Source organism: Sus scrofa, chromosome 15, assembly GCF_000003025.6.
Source record: "Sus scrofa isolate TJ Tabasco breed Duroc chromosome 15, Sscrofa11.1, whole genome shotgun sequence".
Classification (NCBI taxonomy): domain Eukaryota; kingdom Metazoa; phylum Chordata; class Mammalia; order Artiodactyla; family Suidae; genus Sus; species Sus scrofa.
The window spans coordinates 81,015,296-81,034,861 of record NC_010457.5 but is presented as its reverse complement, the minus strand read 5'-3'; the positions used below and the strand labels follow the sequence as shown (position 1 = coordinate 81,034,861).

Below are 19,566 nucleotides of genomic sequence, written 5' to 3'. Positions count from 1 at the left end.
ATAGCATGAGTACACATTCAAATGTAGTTAAAATTTTTCAATTTCAAGAAAGCAGAGTTGACCATTCCTTTGCTGCTTAGAAATTAAGCTAGGACATTCTACAGGTATATGACATAGTCCCTTATACTAAGCTTGAAAAATGCGTTAAAATAGAAAATTAGACAGTAATAAGGAGGGTTTTGTTTTAGTGGGGGTTTTTTTAGGGGGGAGGGTCTTGTTTTAACCTTTTTCTTCCTTATAGTATTCTGATCTGCCTACTAAAGATTGTTTTATCTTAAGTTTGCTTTTCGTAATAAATTATGAACACCAGTGGAAGGGCCAAGGTAAAGCAAATATACATGCTCCTGTCCTAGTTTTCCTCAAATTGCATGTATTTTAAGCCTTTACAAGTTTTAACAATGTAAGTTTTAAGAAATTTTTATTACGTTAGATGATGATAATAGTTGATCTGAGTAGAGGATACTTATGTCACTCTACTCAGAGAAAAGATGTGGACTGAGGAACAAGAAGGATTTCTTTTCATACTTTTTTGGTTCATAAAGTTAGAGGAAAAATCTTAAACTACAACAAAAACTTAACCAAATTTTGTTTGCTTTAAAGGAAGAGGTCTTTCCAAAGAGAATTAACAGCTGACTGAACCAGTCCTGCTAATTTATTAATTTACTAGTGATATTTTAGGGTCCTGTATGCATTTTAAGTTAATGCAATTACTTCTTGACATTTATTTCAGATCAGACCCCAACACCAACACGATTCTTGAAAAACTGTGAAGAAGTGGGTTTGTTTAATGAGTTGGCAAGTCCATTTGAGAATGAATTCAAGAAGGCCTCAGAAGACGACATTAAAAAAGTATGTTAACCATAAAATTTATTTATCTATTTTTATGACTGCACCCTCAGCATATGGAAGTTTCTGGGCCAGGGATTGAATCTAAGCCACAGCTGTGGCAGTGTCGACCCTTTAACCCACTGTGCTGGGACAGGGATCGAACACATGGCTCCACAGCAACCCAAGCCACTGCAGTCAGGTTCTTAAGACACTGAGCCATAGCAGGAACTCCTAACCATGAAATTTAAAAAGAATACTTCTCATAGAATAATCATAGTTTCAGTTCCTACTTTATTATTTTAGATAAAGTGATTGGCTGTTTCTTTTTTTTAACTCCCAACATTTTCCTTAATGTTTGTGTTTTAGATGCCTCTAGATTTATCTCCTCTTGCAACACCCATCATAAGAAGCAAAATTGAGGAGCCCTCTGTTGTAGAAACAACTCACCAAGATAGTCCTTTACCTCATCCAGAGTCTACTACCAGCGATGATAAGGTTAGAAATTGGTGTTTATGGTAGAAATGCAAACTAAGTGGGAAAAAATCAGTACTCTTAAGTATAATGTTTCTTCTTCCTAATATGTTATTGTAATAAATTATTCATAAATCAGTGTCAGATTATAATAGTTTTATATGTGAAAGCCTGTGAATACTCAGAAATTTCAGGGAAAGAAGACTCCATTTTTATAGATACTTCATTTTTTATTAGACACAGAAAAATTATTGGGGAGAATAGCAGTCATTTTATTTATTTATTTATTTTTAATTTATTTTTTATTGTTATTTCCCCCAACACACTTTTTTTTCCTCCCACTTTACAGCATGGGGACCCAATTATGCATACATGTATACATAATCTTTTTCTCCTATTGTCGTGCTGTGTTGTATCTAGACATAGTTCTCAGTGCTACATATCAGGATCTCATTATAAATCCATTCCATGAGTAATAGTTTGCATCCATTGACCCCAAGTTCCCAATCCCTCCCACTCCCTCCCCTCTCCCCCCTGGGGCAACCACAAGTCTATTCTCCAAGTCTGATTTTCTTTTCTGTGGAAAGGTTCATTTGTGCTGTATATTAGATACCAGATATGAGTGATATCATATGGTAATTGTCTTTCTCTTTCTGACTTATTTCACTTAGTATGAGAGTCTCTAGTTCCATCCATGTTGCTGCAAATGGCATTATGTCATTCTTTTTTTTATAGCTGAGTAGTATTCCATTGTGTATATGTACCACATCGTCCGAATCCAATTGTCTGTCAGTGGACATTTGGGTTGTTTCCAGCTCTTGGCTATTGTGAATAGAGCTGCAATGAACATGTGGGTGCATGTGTCTTTTTTAAGGAAAGTTTTGTCCAAATATATGCCCAAGAGTGGGATTGCAGGGTCATATGGTAGTTCTATGTATAGATTTCTAAGGTACCTCCATACTATTCTCCATAGTGGCTGTACCAGCTTACATTCCTACCAACAGTGCAGGAGGGTTCCCTTTTTTCCACACCCCATCCAGCACTTGTTATTTGTGGACTTATTAATGATGGCCATTCTGACTGGTGTGAGGTGGTATCTCATGGTAGTTTTGATTTGCATTTCTCTAATAGTCAGCAATGTTGAGCATTTTTTCATGTGCTTGTTGGCCATCTGTATATCTTCCTTGGAGAAATGTCTATTCAGATCTTTTGCCCATTTTTCAATTGGGTTGTTGGCTTTTTTGCCATTGAGTTGTATAAGTTGCTTTTATATCCTAGAGATTAAGCTCTTGTCAGTTGCATCATTTGAAACTATTTTCTCCCATTCTGTGAGTTGTCTTTTTGTTTTCTTTTTGGTTTCCTTCGCTGTGCAAAAGCTTGTCAGTTTGATTAGGTCCCATGGGTTTATTTTTGCTCTGATTTCTATTGCTTTGGGAGACTGACCTGAGAAAATATTCAAGATGTTGCTGTCAGAGAATGTTTTGCCTATGTTCTCTTCCAGGAGTTTGATGGTGTCTTGCCTTATATTTAAGTCTTTCAGCCATTTTGAGTTTATTTTGGTACATGGTGTAAGACCGTGTTCTAGTTTCATTGCTTTGCATGCAGCTGTCCAGGTTTCCCAGCAATACTTGCTGAAAAGACTGTCTTTTTTCCATTTTATGTTCTTCCCTCCCTTGTCAAAGATTAATTGACCATAGGTGTTTGGGTTTATTTCTGGGTTCTCTGTTCTGTTCCATTGGTCTGTATGTCTGTTTTGGTACCAGTACCACACTGTCTTGATGGCTGCGGCTTTGTAATATTGCCTTGAAGTCTGGAAGAGTTATGCCTTCTGCTTGGTTTTTGTTTCTCAGGATTGCTTTGGCGATTCTGGGTTTTTTGTGGTTCCATATAAATTTTTGAATTGTTTGTTCTAGGTTCTGAGAAAAATGTCATGGGTAATTTGATAGGGATTGCATTGAATCTATAGATTGCTTTGGGTAGTATGGCCATTTGTACAATATTAATTTTTCCAATCGAGGAACGTGGAATATCTTTCCGTTTCTTTACATTTTCTTTAATTTCCTTGATTAATGTTTTATAGTTTTCAGCATGTACATCCTTTACCTACTTGGTCAGGTATATTCCCAGGTATTTGATTTTTTGTGGTGCAGTTTTAAAGGGTATTGTATTTCTGTATTCCTTTTCTAATATTTCATTGTTAGTATACAGAAATGTGACTAGTTTCTGAATGTTAATCTTATATCCTGCTACTTTGCTGAATTTGTTGATCAGTTCAAGTAGTTTTTGGGTTGTGTCCTTAGGGTTTTCTATGTATAGTATCATGTCATCTGCATACAGTGACAGTTTTATCTCTTCTCTTCCTATTTGGATGCCTTTTATTTCTTTTGTTTGTCTGATTGCTGTGGCTAGGACTTCCAATACTACGTTGAATAACAGTGGTGAGAGTGAGCATCCCTGTCTTGTTCCAGATTTGAGTGAGAAGGCTTTCAGTTTTTCTCCATTGAGTGTTATATTTGCTGTGGGTTTGTCATAAATGGCTTTGATGATGTTAAGGAATGTTCCCTCTATACCCACTTTGATGAGAGTTTTTATCATAAATGGAATTTGGACCTTGTCAATTGCTTTTTCTGCATCTGTTGAGATGATCATATGGTTTTTGACTTTTCTTAATGTGGTGTATGATGTTTATTGATTTGTTGTATGTTGAACCATCCTTCTGAACCTGGGATGAATCCCACCTGGTTATAATGTTCAATCTTTTTGATATGTTGGTGGATTCATTTGGCTAAAATTTTGTTGAGAATTTTTGCGTCTATATTCATCAAAGATATTGGCTGATAGTTTTCTTTTTCGGTGGTATCTTTGTCTGGTTTTGGAATTAGGGTGATGGTGGCATCATAGAATGTCTTTGGAAGGGTTCCTTCTTCTTCGACCTTTTGAAAAAGTTTAAGGAGGATGGGCACCAGATCTTCTATGTATGTTTAGTAGAATTCTCCTGTGAAGACATCTGGTCCTGGACTTTTGCAGGGAGTGTTTTTATGATGTATTCAATTTCATTTCTAGTGATCTGTCTGTTCAGTTGGTCTGTTTCTTCTTGATTCAGTTTTGGCAGACTGTACGACACTAGAAAGTTGTCCATTTCTTCTAGGTTGTCAAATTTATTGGCATATAATTGTTCATAGTATTCTCTTACGGTTTTTTGTATTTCTGTAGTATCTATTGTGACTTCTCTTTTTCATTTCTTATTTTGTTTATTTGGGTTTTTTTTCTCTCCTCTTCTTGGTGAGTGTAGCCAGAGGTTTGTCAATTTTGTTTACCTTTTCAAAGAACCAGCTCTTGGTTTTATTGATTTTTTTTCTATTGTTTTTCAAATCTCTATTTTCTTGATTTCCTTTTTGATCTTTATGATTTCCTTCCTTCTGCTAACTTTAGGTTTTTTTGTTCTTCTTTTTCTAATTCGTTTAGGTGGTGGGTTAAGTTGTCAATTTGAGATTTTTCTTCTTTTTTGAGGAAGGCCTGTATTGCTATGAATTTCCCTCTGAGCACTGCTTTTGCGGCGTCCCATAGATTTTGAGAGGTTGTGTCTTCATATTATTTGTCTCAAGATATTTTTTAATTTCTTTCTTGATTTCCTCATTGACCCATTGGTTTTTTTAGTAACATGTTGTTTAGTCTCCATGTAATAGGTTTTTTCTCATTTCTTTCCTGTGGTTGATTTCTAGTTTCATGCCATTGTGGTCAGAGAAGATGCTTCAAATAATTTCTATGCTCTTAAATTTGTTGAGGTTAGCTTTGTGCCCCAATATGTGGTCAATTCTTGAGAATGTTCCATGCGCACTTGAGAAGAATGTGTATTCTGATTTTTTTGGATGTAATGTCCTGAAAATGTCAATTAAGTCTAAATTTTCTATTGTTTCCTTTAGGATCTCTGTTGCTTTATTGGTTTTCTGTCTAGAGTATTTGTCCATTGATGTGAGTAGGGTGTTAAAGTCTCCTACTATGATTGTATTCCCATCAGTTTCTCCTTTTATGCCTGTTAATATTTTTTTTTTTTTTTTTTTTTTTTGTCTTTTTGCTATTTCTTTGGGCTGCTCCCACAGCATATGGAGGTTCCCAGGCTAGGGGTCGAATCGGAGCTGTAGCCCCTGGCCTACGCCAGAGCCACAGCAACGCAGGATCCGAGCCGCGTCTGCAACCTACACCACAGCTCACGGCAACGCCGGATCGTTAACCCACTGAGCAAGGGCAGGGACCGAACCCGCAACCTCATGGTTCCTAGTCGGATTCGTTAACCACTGCGCCACGACGGGAACTCCCCTGTTAATATTTTTTGTATGTATCTGGGTGCTCCTATATTTGGGGCATATATGTTGATGATTTTAATGTCCGCTTGAATGGATCCTTTAACCATTAAGTAGTGTGCTTTGTCTTTCTTTATGCCTTCGTTTTAAAGCCTATTTTGTCTGATATAAGTATTGCAACTCCTACTTTCCTGTCTTTTCCATTGACATGAAAGATCTTTTCCCACCCCCTCACTTTTAATCTATATGTGTCCTTTGTCCTAAGGTGAGTTTCTTGCAGACAGCAGATTGGAGGTTTTTGCTTTTTTTATCCAGTCAGCTACTCTGTGTTTTTTGATTGGAGCATTCAGTCCATTGACATTTAAGGTGATAATTGATAGATGTTTATTTATTGCCAATTTTGTTTTCCAGTTAATTCTGTGATTCTCCATTCTTCCTTTCTTTTTTTGGTTGGATGGTCTCCAATTATTTTCTGCTTGACTACTTTTCATTTTTTTGTGAATGTACTGTTCGGTTTTGATTTGTGCTTGCCCTGTTTTTTAAGTATGTTAACCCCTTCCTATTATTGTGTTTGCCTGATAGTCCTGTAGGTTCAAACACTTCATTACCATAATAAAATTTAAAAAAAGAAAAAAAGAATCTATTCATTTTCTTAGCTACCTTCCCCACGTTTTATGATTTTGATGTCTTTTTTTTTTAATTTAATTTAATTTTAAACATCTTCATGATTAGATCTGTCTGCTGGCTTATTTAAGTGATTGCTCTCTGATTGTGGTTTCCTCCACCCTAGTTCTTCCTCTTTTTTTTTTTTTTTTTTTTTAATTTAGGGAAGCCCTTTCACTCAGTATTTCTTTTAGAATGGGTTTTGTATTGCTGTATTCATTGAGCTTTTGTTTGTTGGAGAAATACTTTATTTCCTCTTCTATTTTAAATGATATTCTTGCTGGATAGAGTATTCTAGGTTGCGTATTTTTTTTCCTTTCAGTGCTTTAAATATCTCTCGCCATTCCCTCTTGGCTTGTAGAGTTTCTGTAGAAAAATCAGCTGATAGCCTTATGTGGGTTCCCTTATAATTGACACTTTGCTTTTCTCTTGCTGCCTTTATCATTAACTTTTGACATTTTTATTATAATATGTCTTGGTGGGGTCTATTTGGGTTCAACCTACTTGGGGCTCTCTGTGCTTCCTGTACCTTGAAATCAGTATCCTTTGGATTTGGAAAGTTTCCAGCGATAATTTCTTCAAATATATTTTCAATCACCTTTTCTTTTTCTTTTCCTTCTGGAATTACTATTATGCGTAGATCGGCCCGCTTTACATTATCCCATAGGTCTCTTATTGTTTTCGTGTGTTTCCATTTGGTTTTCTGTCTGCTGTCCTGTTTGGGTGATTTCCATTATTCAATCTTCCACGTCACTAATTTGTTCCTCTGCATTATTCATTCTGGTTTTTACTGCCTTTAGCTCCATTTGTACCTGTGCAAATGAATTTTCTAGTTTTTCTTGGCTTCTCCTTGTATTTTCTAGTTCCTTTCTGAGGGAGTCTACATTGCTGTTCATATCTTCTCTTAATTCCTTCAGTATTTTTACTATCTCCCTTTTGAACTCCAAGTCTGTCAGACTGTAGAGGTCTGTTTGTTGACTGCTTTAGGTGAGTTCTCCTGTTGTTTTAACTGGGAATGGTTTCTGAGCTTCTTCATCTTGCTTGTGTTTTTCTTTTCCGTGGCGGAGGTGAACTCCCTGTGGCTGGGCAGGGCTTGCCCTGGTGCTCCTGGGCCACCACACTCTTCCCGAGGGCAAGTGGTGCTGGGCAGCTTGCTCCACAGGTGTAGGGCGTTTCCTCTGTGCAGGCAGGCTGGGCCAGGGAAGGCCACGGTGGTGGATGGCTTCCCAAGGGTGGTGAAACCGCCCACCAGGATGGCAGGCAGCTTCTGACCAGGTGCAGGGGTTGGGTGGGATGTGCTGGGAAGCTCTGCTTTCTGCTAGCTAGCAGGCACGTGTGCACGCTGGGACGCAAGGAGTATTCTATGGCAGCCCACCCCTTCTCTTCCCTCCCCAACACTGGCGCCTTGTCTCTCCTCTGGGTCTAGACCTTCTTCAGGGTTTCCTCTATTGTGGCTCTCTACTCCCCAGCCCTTAGCATATTGCTCCCTCCACCCATGACATACCGCTTCCTAATCCCTCAGGCTGTCTCCACACTGCCAACCACAGCCCGCTCCCAGGGACTAACCTCCAGGGCCTAGGTCTCAGTGCCCAGCCCGCACCCGAGCATCTCCGTTTTTGGTGCCAGTGGTTCGGATGATCCGTGAGGCTCTCACTCTGCTTTTTAGATCTCAGACCTGTTTCTGTGCTTTTCTTGGAGTCTGGAGATACCTCCGACTCAGTTGATCTTTTCGTCAGTTAGGTGACTTTCCATGGTATGAGTTCCCTTTCTCCTTCACAGTTCCCTCTTGGGAGTGCCAATCCGGTCCTGATTCCCCTTCACTCTCTCTCCTCTTTTCTCTTGTTTTACCCAGTTATGTCAAGAGATTCTTGCCGTTTTTGGATGTTTAAGTTGTTCTGCCAGCATTCAGTTGTTACTCTGTGCGAGTCGTTTTACATGTAGATGTGTTTTTTTTTTTGTTGTGTTTGTGGGAGAGGGCGAGCTTGTCCCCCTACTCTTCTGCCATCTTGCCTCATCTCCAGCAGTCATTTTAGATAATAATTTTCTTTTAAAGGATTTATAAATTTTAATTTTTCTGGGTTTTGCTATTTAATTTTTTGCTACTTATATATAGTGACAGCTTAAGAATTCTTACAAGTAAAAATTATTTGAACGAAGGTTATTTAGGCTTTTAAAGGGTTAAAGGAATAGCTACTCAGAAGTGGATCTTTGGTAATAGCAACTAAGTTAATAGTGATGATATTGTCTTAGTACAGGCTTTTTGTAGATGGTTTAGGGCCGCATTCCTGAATCTGAATACCCTGGTGACCTGGGACCACCTGGACTATATTGTGTGTTCACTTACCATTATTATGGGTACCTCTTGATTATTCTTCATTCATTAACACATCTAATGAACACATTTATTTTGGGGCACAGTGAAAGAGGCAGTGGGACATATAAAGAGGCAATGACAGTATTTTGTAGATTACATTATTCTAAAACCATAACCTAACTAGTGAACTTCTGCCATGGCAGAGAAGCTAGAAGTAAGCAGAAAAAGTTAACTATTTACTTGGGTAAACAGACGCTTTGACCTTAGGTGTTTTGGGTTTTTTTCACTTCCTTATTATAAATGTACATTCTTATTATAAAAACTTTGAAGAATACAGAAAAATACGAGGAAGAAAAATACAAACCACCTTTTAGTTCATAATTGAGTGCTAAGAATCACTAGTATTTTGAAACATTTTTCCTAGATATATACCTGCATTTGTACATTAAAAATATACACATGTAGGAGTTCCTATTGTGGTTCAGTGGTTAACAAATCTGACTAGGAACCATGAGGTTGTGGGTTTGATCCCTGGCCTTGCTCAGTGGGTTGGGGACCCAGTGTTGCCATGAGCTATGGTATAGGTCGCAGACGCAGCTCAGATCTGGCGTTGCTGTAGCTGTGGTGTAAGCCAGCGGTTACAGCTCCGATTTGACCCCTAGCCTGGGAACCTCGACCTGCCGCAGGTGCAGCCCTAGAAGAGGCAAAAAGACACAAAATAAAATAAAAAATAAAAATATACATATGTAAGTGACTAGTTACATAGAAGGATAAAGGGATACAAAGATATGAAGAAAAGAATCCTAGTATCATGCTTTAGATATTCAGGATTAGTGAACATTTTCCCATGTCATTAGAAGTTTTTCAAAGTCATAATTTTTATTTATTTATTTTTTGTTTTTGTTTTGTTTTGCTTTTTAGGGCCCCACCCACAGCATATGTAAGTTCCTGGGCTAGGGGTCGAATCAGAGCTACAGCTGCTGGCCCACAACACAACAGTGTGGGATCTGAGCCTCATATGTAACCTACACCACAGCTCAAGCCAACACCAGATCCTTAACCAACTGAGTGAGGCCAGAGATTGAACCCGCATCCTCATGGATACTAGTCAGGTTGGTTACCACTGAGCCACAATGAGAACTCCCTCAAAGTCGTAATTTTTAATGGTTGCACTTTATTTTATCCTTATCTTAATGTATTTACTTATCTTGTTCTTACTGGATATAAAGACTGTTTTCCATATTATCACAGTTATTAGGAATGCTCTTAAGCCTTTGACATAAATATCTTTTCCTGGAGCATATTCCATTCCCTTCTCACTCAACAGTTTTTTCCTGTTTGCTGCGTTTGCCTCTTATAGGGGTATTCTTCCTGCATTCCTCAAGTCATTAGCTCCTCTGGGGTAGGATATAGTCATTCCAAGTTGTAAAAAGTAAGTTCTGGGCCCTCTTCTCTTTTCTTTCTTCTTTCCTTCTTTTTCTTTTCTTTCTTTCTTTCTTTCTTTTTTTTTTTTTTTCTTGTTAAAAGCCATCTACAAACTGATGATTTTCAAATTTATATCAACTCAGATACTTCTCAGATCTCTATATCTGTATCCAACTCCATCTTGACATTTCTTTTTCTATGTCTGACAGACATCTTAAACATAATATGTCTAAATCAGAACCCTGGATTCTTTCCAGTTATCCCTATCTCAGTAGATTTTCTCTCCATCCATCTAGTTGTTCAAGCCAAGAAGTCTTAATTCGCTCTTTTCCTTCACACTGAAACCAGAGCAGATCTCACCAGATTTACTTCCTGAATACAGACTTACTTCCTGAATACATCCTTATCTGTTCTATCTTCATTGTCACCATTTTAGTCCAAGCTATCATCATCTTTTACTTAGATTGTTAATAGTTACCTAATAATTATTAACAATTACTGTTAATATATTGTTAATATAATTTTTAACAATTGCTTGGACTTTCTACTTCCACCTCCAACCTATTTTGCATAGGTTGTTTTATTTTCAATATATAAGTCACTTTCTTGCTTAAAATCCTTAAGTGATTTATGATAACACACCCTCCTTCCATAAGTCCTCATTGATCTGGTCTTGTCTACCCATGCAGCCTCACTTCGTGCCATTCCCTGGTGTGTTCATCAGGTATTCTAAGCTTTTTCCTACCTGAAAGACATTGCTTTTGGTGTTTCTTCTTTCTCCCTAGAGTGCTTTCCTCATCTTTTCAGTGTCTGTTCAAATGATATTTTGTAAAGAACCTCAGCTTACCTCACTGTGCCGTCTAAAGTGGCCAACTCCAACCTTCTCTGTTTTTTAATCTTTAATGATTTTTTATGTTGTGCTCTTAGTATATAATGCATTTTTACAGTCTGAAATTTTGTTTGTTTTACTTTTTTGTGGTCTCTCCTCCCATTAGTCCTTGAGGGCATGTTATAAATTCTCAAACTTGTGAAATAAATAAAGTTCCAATAGTGCTAAGTTTATCTTTCTGTGTAGCTTAACAAGATTTTGATAATAAAATGGCAGAATAAAGGACAAATTAAAGAACACAGTAGAGCTAGCTTTTACACTAGCTAGTTATGCCATTTTGGATAAGACCCATAATCTCTTTTCCAATCTATAAGATGGGGGAAAAGTGTAATTATGTGTAAGGTTCTGTGTTTTCCTTTACTTTGGAAAGATTTCACTCCAGTAGTTATTTTACATTCAAGATATTGATATTATTTGGACTTTTGATACTGAAAAATCATTTGGTAAGGGAGGGATATTTACTTGAAATTAGCAAACATGCATATCACTTACCAATTAAATAATAGAAATGTTTAAAATTTTTTCATCAACTGTAACAATCTTCTGGACCTGTCTCTTCTTTTTTTTTTTTTTTTTAATCTTTTTGTCTTTTTGTTGTTGTTGTTGTTGCTATTATTTCTTGGGCCGCTCCCGCTGCATATGGAGGTTCCCAGGCTAGGGGTTGAATCGGAGCTGTAGCCACCGGCCTACGCCAGAGCCACAGCAACGCGGGATCCGAGCCGCGTCTGCAACCTACACCACAGCTCACGGCAACGCCGGATCGTTAACCCACTGAGCAAGGGCAGGGACCGAACCCGCAACCTCATGGTTCCTAGTCGGATTCGTTAACCACTGCGCCACGACGGGAACTCCTGGACCTGTCTCTTCTTTATACAATATGATGATGGAGTAGGACTAAGTAATCCCTTCTAGGTTTTAAATGCTTTTGCTTCTATGAGAATGGGATTGAATTTTTACTTTTTAAAAATTCTTATGGAATTATAGCAGAGTTGCCTTGCCTAACTTGTTTCTAGGTTGATGATAAAACAAGTGGTGCTGAAAAAAACCACTCAGATATTTCTAAATTAAAGTATGAACGTTGATTTGAAACTTTACAGCTGCTTTTTGTTTGTTGGTGGTGGGGGGTGTTGGTTGTTTTTTTAGGGCAGCACACATGGCAATATGGAGGTTCCCAGGCTAGGGGTCGAATTGGAGCTGTAGCCACTGGCCTACGCCACAGCAGCAGCAGATCCGAGCCGAGTCTGCAACCTGCACCACAGCTCACGGCAACGCTGGATCCTTAACCCACTGAGTGAGGCAAGGGATCAAACCTGTGTCCTCATGGATGCTAGTCAGATTCGTTTCCGCTGAGCCATGACAGGAACTCCTATAGCTGCTTCTCACACTTTCTTTTAATTAACTTTACATATTAATATACTTGGGGAGGGTATTAAGTATTATGTTTGTGGTTGTTTTTAAAAATATATTCTGTTCACTAAGGTAACATGAATTGCACTTTAAATTGCATTCTTCCTCTGTCTCACTATTAAATAGGAAGTACCTTTGGCACAAACTGCACAACCCACATCAGCTATTGTTCGTCCAGCATCATTACAGGTTCCCAATGTGCTGCTTACAAGTTCTGACTCAAGCGTAATTATTCAGCAGGCAGTACCTTCACCAACCTCAAGTACTGTCATCACCCAGGCACCATCTTCCAACAGGCCAATTGTGTAAGTGATTTGGGCCAATTATTGAATTATATGAATTAAGTTTTTCTTGTCAAAATTTGTCCTAAGATATTTGTGTGTTGATCATATTTTACATGCTTTGAATTTTAGAAAAAGTACTTGGGTAGTCTTTTTTTTAATAAATATAAGTATTATCTAATAAACTAGAAAACATAATTTTAAAAACAAATCAATATAAAATGTGATTTTTAAGATGATCTCTTATTTTCATGCTGTTTCACACAAAATACATAAAATTACTTTTATCACCAGGTAACATTTCTTTTAGTTCTTAGAGGTAGCTCTCAAGAGTTTTCTGGGTAGGAACTTTCCTCATCTAACATATTGGAGATGATCCTAAGTAAATTCATAACTTTTTCCATTTTTTTCTACACTGTTTATATACATTTTGCATATAAGATATAGTTAAAATAGATTTTACAGTGTGCTTTGTAGTGGTTAGAAAATTTTTGTTTTTAGTTGAGTGGTATGTATATGCCATGTATAATTTTTTGTGGGTATTTTGTTCATTATATGAGAAAGATGGTATCAGGTTTCATCTGTCAAATGGGCATTTTCCTTAGCCTGGAGCTGCAGGGTTTTTTTTTTTCTTGTTCAGTTTTATTGAAATATATGGTAGAACCTTGAACAGCACTTTTTGAACTGCATGGGTCCACTTAAAGGCAGATTTTTTTCAACAAATACATACTACTATACAATTTAATCTGAACTTGGTTGCATCTGCAGATACAGAGGGCCAACTGGAAGTTCCACTCATATTTTTCACCATACATAGGATCAGTGCACCAACCCCTGTGTTGTTCAAGGGTCACCTGCAGTTGACATATAGCAGTATATACATTTAAGGTGTACAGCGTAATAATTTGACTTACATACATTATGGAGTATTCCCAACAGTAAGTTTAGTGAATATATTTCATCTTGTACAGATTCAAAATTAAAAAATATTTTTTTCCTTGTGATGAGAACTCTTAGGATTTACTCTCTTATTTTAACAGCTTTCATATATAATGTACAACAGTGTGAATTACATTGATCATGTTGTACATTACATCCCTGGTACTTATTTATCTTATAACTGGAAGTTTGTACCTTTTGACTACCTTTATTACCATACAAAGATGATATTACATTATTAGTGACTGTGTTCCCTACACTGTGCATCTCATCCCTCTGACTCATTAATTTTGTAACTGGAAGTTTGTACCTCTTAGTTTCTCTCATCCCTCTACCGTCCCTCCCTCTGGCAGCCGCCTGACTGTTCTGTTTCTGTTTTGTTATGTTTGTTCATGTTTTGTTTTTTAGATTCCACATATAAGTGAATTCATATAGTGTTTGTCTTTCTCTAGAAAATTTATTTTTAAGTGATAATAAATAGAAATACTCTTATAGTTTTAGAGATTATTGACATGGATTTGTTTTTTATAATTACCCTTCTGTTATTTTCTTAGTCCTGTACCAGGCCCATTTCCTCTTCTGTTACATCTTCCTAATGGACAAACCATGCCTGTTGCTATTCCTGCATCAATTACAAGTTCTAATGTGCATGTTCCAACTGCAGTCCCAGTAAGTTTGAAATTTAGACTATTTAAATCTTTTCTTTATTACAAACTGATCTTTGTAATCAGAAAATACACCTGGGGCTGCCTGATTAGTTTTATGAAAGGGAATCCAATGAAATACTTATTAGTGGTAAGTATTTACTCACTGATATTTTTTGTGATAGCATTTACCTTTCAAGGCAGACATAATTGGTAGAAAACATTTTTCCATCCTCAAAATGCTAATTGTTTTCCTTATATTTCTGGTATTAAGAACTTTATTCCTTGCTCAACCCATTTGAATTTGCTAGAATGTAGAATTCAAACTAACACAGATTTTTTTTTTATTCTTTATGAAGATATTTATACTGGAACATTTATCAGGTAACTCACAGTATTTTGATTGTTATAGAAGTTGTTTAGAAAAGCACTCTCTGTGAACTTTTATGGTCAAGTTGGGTTTACAAAATTCCTTTGCTGTCCCAAGCGTGTGAAAATCTAAATGGTCTAGTAGAAAGTCCCCCACTTTCCTAATGAGAAGTTCTAAAACAAAAGTTCTGAGGAGCATGTTAGAAAAACAATAGATAATAGTTAAATATCTACTTGTAATATTTAATAATTTAGTGAATATTTAAAAGCATATTCTTTGAATTAACATTAACTTAGAAATAATGCTTTTTTCCTATTCTCACATTTTATGAAACTGTTTTTACTCAGATACTTCACATGTGTCTTTGACATTGAAGTTTTCATTATTAGAACCAATTTTTAAGAAATCCAGCACAATTTTCCAAAACACAATATTTTTATCCTCATCTAATTAATTTCAATTTAACATTTTTTTAATCAGTTATTATTATAACCTGGGAAATCTTAATACCAAGCCCTAATATTCACACATACAATATAAAGACAGTTTCTTCTTTTACCTTGTAGGTAGATATTTCTGATCAGTTCAATATAATCATTTGTTCTATAATTTTGGGGGATTTTTTTGGGGGGAGAAGGGGGGGCCAGTCACCTCCACAGCATGTGGAAGTTCCTGAGCCAGGGATCAAATCCAAGCTGCATCTGCAAACTTCACCACAGCTGCAGATCTTTTTACCCACTACATCAGCCTGGGGACTGAACCAGGGCCTTGTACAGACACAAGCTGGGTCATTAACCTACTGTACCACAGTGGGAACTCCTCGTATAACTGCCTCCTTACAGTAACATCCAACACTTTTGGTGAAATTATATCTTCAAGAATATTACTAAAATTAATGTTAAATATTTCTTTTTTAATTGGTTTTTCTAATTGACTTTTCTAAGTATCTAAGCATTGATTGAAATAATTTCAGGATGTGTTGTCTTCAGACAGAATTGTGCTGTTCAAAATGCATTATTTGAGAGACTTTATAAGGACTCAAACGTAAGGTGACTACTTCCTCTTTTCTCAGGATATTTTTGAGGGGAAAAAGATGACCTGTATCTGGGATTATATGGTTATCTTGTTAAATGTAACTGCAATGAAAGAAACTGAAATGGAAAAGAAATATCCTTTAGGTATACAATAACTAATCATTCATTGTTGAGATTAGTTTTTTTAAAAAAGGCAAAAGACAGTGGAAAAACATGTTCCATATTTTTTTTAGGGCCACTCTCACGGCACATGGAGGTTCCCAGGCTAGGGGTCGAATTGGAGCTGGCCTTCGCCACAGCCACAGCAACGCCAGATCCAAGCCTTGTCTGCGACCTACGCAACAGCTCATGGTAACGCCAGATCCTTAACCCCCTGAGCAGGGCCAGGGATTGAACCTGCATCCTCATGGTGTGTTTCCCCTGAGCCAGGATGGGAACTCCCCATATCATTATTATTATTATTAGAAATAATCAGGTTTTCCTTTGTCATTATGCATTATATTAATATATCAAAGAACTTTCATTTATGTATTTTAGAAATTTTACATATATGTATTTTAGAAAAAAAATTCATTGTTGAAATTATTTTTTATGCCCAATTACTAAAAGTTTTGACATTTTTTCCTTTTTCATTCAAAATGGAAGTGTGACAGATCTGTGAGAAATTTTGAACCAGTCACTTTGAATATTGTGATTTTCTATAAGAAGAAATCATTGAGGAGTTCCCATGTGGCACAGTGGTTAACAAATTCAACTAGGAACCATGAGAGTGCAGGTTCGATCCCTGCCCTTGCTCAGTGGGTTAAGGATCTGGCATTGCTGTGAGCTGTGGTGTAGGTTGCAGATGTGGCTTGGATCCTGTGTTGCTGTGGCTCTGGCGTACGCCAGCGGCTATGGCTCCGATTCGACCCCTAGCCTGGGAACCTCCATATGCTGCAGGAGCGGCCCAAGAAATGGCAAAAAGACCAAAAGAAAAAAGAAGGAATCATTGAAAAAATAATGAAAATTAAAGATTAGGGAAGCAAGTATCTCATAGAAATTAACTTTTGAAGGCTAAAGTAGGATTAAGATCAATAAAGGGTTAATATAGAGATGCAGTTTTCTGATTCTGAGGTCTCCAATAATTATATTTAATGTATATAATATATTGGCATATATTAATATATATTGTTATAATTTGTAAAGTATTATAGTAGCCACTGTGTAAGTAAAGTACAAATCTCTTGAATATATTCTCAAGCAGTTCTTTTTCAATATCTTTTGCATAGCTTGTTCGACCAGTCACCATGGTGCCTAGTGTTCCAGGAATTCCAGGTCCTTCCTCTCCTCAGCCAGTACAGTCAGAAGCAAAAATGGTAAGCAAGATTGTATTTGTTGTGTGCATTTTCCTTGAGCCTGTTTTGAATTAGTTTTTTCCATTAAAGTTCAATTCAAATGCACAATTTAGATCAAGTTTTATAAAACTGTGGACTATATTTATATTATAGAAGAACTAGAAAGTTTGGAAAAGGAAAGCTTTCATTAACATAGTGACAGGTTAGTGGTACTTTTAAAACAAACAGATAGATTGGGAGTAAAGTTCTAGTTCTTGTTGGTTTTTGTTTTTGGTGTGGCTTTTTAGACAAACTCTCCTCCTGCTGGAGGCTTAGGGATATTGCAGCTGAAACTAGATGTATATCATCTGGAGACAGTGCTGATATAATAAGTGTTTTAAACAGTGATACAATTGAGTAGAACAGTACTAACAAAAATTCTGAAATAGTATACAAGTTAATAAACACTGTACATAATATATAAAAGGAAAACCATATTTTTGAGTTGTGTTTCAGACACTAAGAAATTGGTGTTAAGGGATGAACATGATCGTTTTAATCCTAATTCTGCTATTCACTACCCCTAATCAAATTCTCATTTTCCTTTATCTGTTTTTTAAAAGGGGGGTGGAATTACGCTTTAATTTCTAGGGTCTCCTTAGCACAAAATCCTACTAACTTGCTAATTTTCTTGGAAGAAGATTTGAAGCTGCTACTTTGGGGCAAGGGTAGGCAAGCTTGTTTTGTTGTTGTTGTTGTTTTAAATCATATAATTCTTCCTTCTAAAGTCTAATATACTTTAGGGCTAATTCCCTTTAACATCAGTCAATGAATGTATCCTTAGAAAATTGGTAATTAATTACCTATTGGTTTCAGTTCTGTGCTAGGCACTATATTAACAATATAAATCTTTACACATAAAACCTGTTATGTGTTATTGTCAGGCTTTAAATTTTTTACTGCTGTTCTCCATTAGTGCAAATAATCAATCTAAAATGGCCGCTAATAACTTCTATACCATTTGAATGAATAATGTTGAAGAATATAAAAATTAGCTGGTTATGGATTATTGTGAGAGAACTAGAAAACCCAAGAGAGGAATTTTTCACATAACAGCATGTTTAGGTCAAAGCCACGGAAATAGGAAGATGAATCTTTTTCAATTGATAGCAGAAGAGCTTAAGGGAATGTTTTTTACATTTCCTACTTTAAACATTACTGTTCTAATGAAAAGTTCAATTAGAACTGAGTAGAAATAGAAGTTAGTGATCCTGTTGTACACTGCATTTTAAATATTTTTACATATTCAGTGGACACGTCTCCCCACAAATTAATTCAAAAGGAACAAATCAGATTTAAAGAAATATTCTTTGCTACAAGAGCAGGCCATATTTGCAAAAACTGTTAAATTTACTTCCCTGAATAACTTTCTTTTAGGTCACTGGGAAATTAATAAGAATAAAAGTGTTTTGGAGTTCCCGTAGTGGTGCAGTGGTTAACGAATCCGACTAGGAACCATGAGGTTGCGGGTTCGGTCCCTGCCCTTGCTCAGTGGGTTGGGGATCTGGCGTTGCCGTGAGCTGTGGTGTAGGCTCGGATCCCCTGTTGCTGTGGCTTTGGCATAGGCCTGTGGCTACAGCTCTGATTAGACCCCTAGCCTAGGAACCTTCATATGCCGTGGGAGTGGCCCTAGAAAAGGCAAAAAGACAAAATAAATAAATAAATAAATAAATAAAGTGTTTTGTATGCTTGTATATTAAAAAACAACAAAGGTATATTTCAAAAATTTATATATGAAAAACAGTCATTGGTTGAAAGCCCAAAATATAGCATGGAGAGTCACAGGTTGCCCCACCTAAAAATCCAATAGCCCAATTAAATTTATTATTAGAATTTTGTTAATATATAAAATAGCCTTAGTTAGGTGATTGCCTATTTTAATTGGGATAGTAAATAAGATTGCCCTGTTTTAGTTGAATAAAAAGATCAGAAATTAGTCTACTTTGGAAATTAGCCTATTACATTTTTTTAAGCTTCTAATTATGGAAGATTTCAAACATACACAAAGTCAGTGAACCCCCACATCCCCATCACCCAGCTCAATTATTAGCAATATAACTGCCATTCTTGTTTCATCTATACTTCAGACCACTCTCTAACCTTAATAATTTTGTAATAAGCCTTTCTTAATGTAAAATTTACGTAGATTGAAGTGGACTGATGTTAACCCTACAGTTTAAGTGCATTCATATAACTCCCATCCCTGTTATGGTATAAAACATTAACATCTACCCAGAAAGTTTATCTCCCTTCCCAGTCAGTCCACCTCCCTCAATTCTTCTGATATTTGTCACTAGCAGTTGTAATAGAACTTCGTAGAAGTGAAATCAGTATATACTCATGTGTTCAGCCAATATATTTGATTGTTCTATGTATAAGTTTGATTCAAGAATTTTCAGTGCTTGCATTGTCATTATCATCAATATCAATTATATAAGTACAAAACAAATCTACCTACCTTTGGGAATAACCTGGAAATAGTTTTGGTTTTGTAGATCAATTCATGCTCATATCTTGCCTCAGCCTAATTTAACAGTTACTTCTACCAATTGTTATTTATTTAATGAAAACTTCTTGAGTACTCAGAAATTCAGCAAATGTCATCTTAAATTTTAAGATTTTTCTTG

The 19,566-nt window shown here is 36.4% G+C and overlaps 1 protein-coding gene across 3 annotated transcripts in view; it reads left to right on the top strand.

The window, feature by feature from the left end:
- ATF2 (activating transcription factor 2) overlaps positions 1-19,566 on the top strand; it is a 91,605-nt gene that overhangs the window by 41,712 nt on the left and 30,327 nt on the right. For all 3 annotated transcript variants that reach the window (XM_021075925.1, XM_021075927.1, XM_021075926.1), the window contains 5 exons: positions 731-849; positions 1,195-1,323; positions 12,425-12,603; positions 14,073-14,187; positions 16,835-16,921. In XM_021075925.1, the coding sequence (XP_020931584.1) occupies positions 731-849; positions 1,195-1,323; positions 12,425-12,603; positions 14,073-14,187; positions 16,835-16,921 (629 nt within the window). The remainder of the gene's footprint in view (positions 1-730; positions 850-1,194; positions 1,324-12,424; positions 12,604-14,072; positions 14,188-16,834; positions 16,922-19,566) is intronic.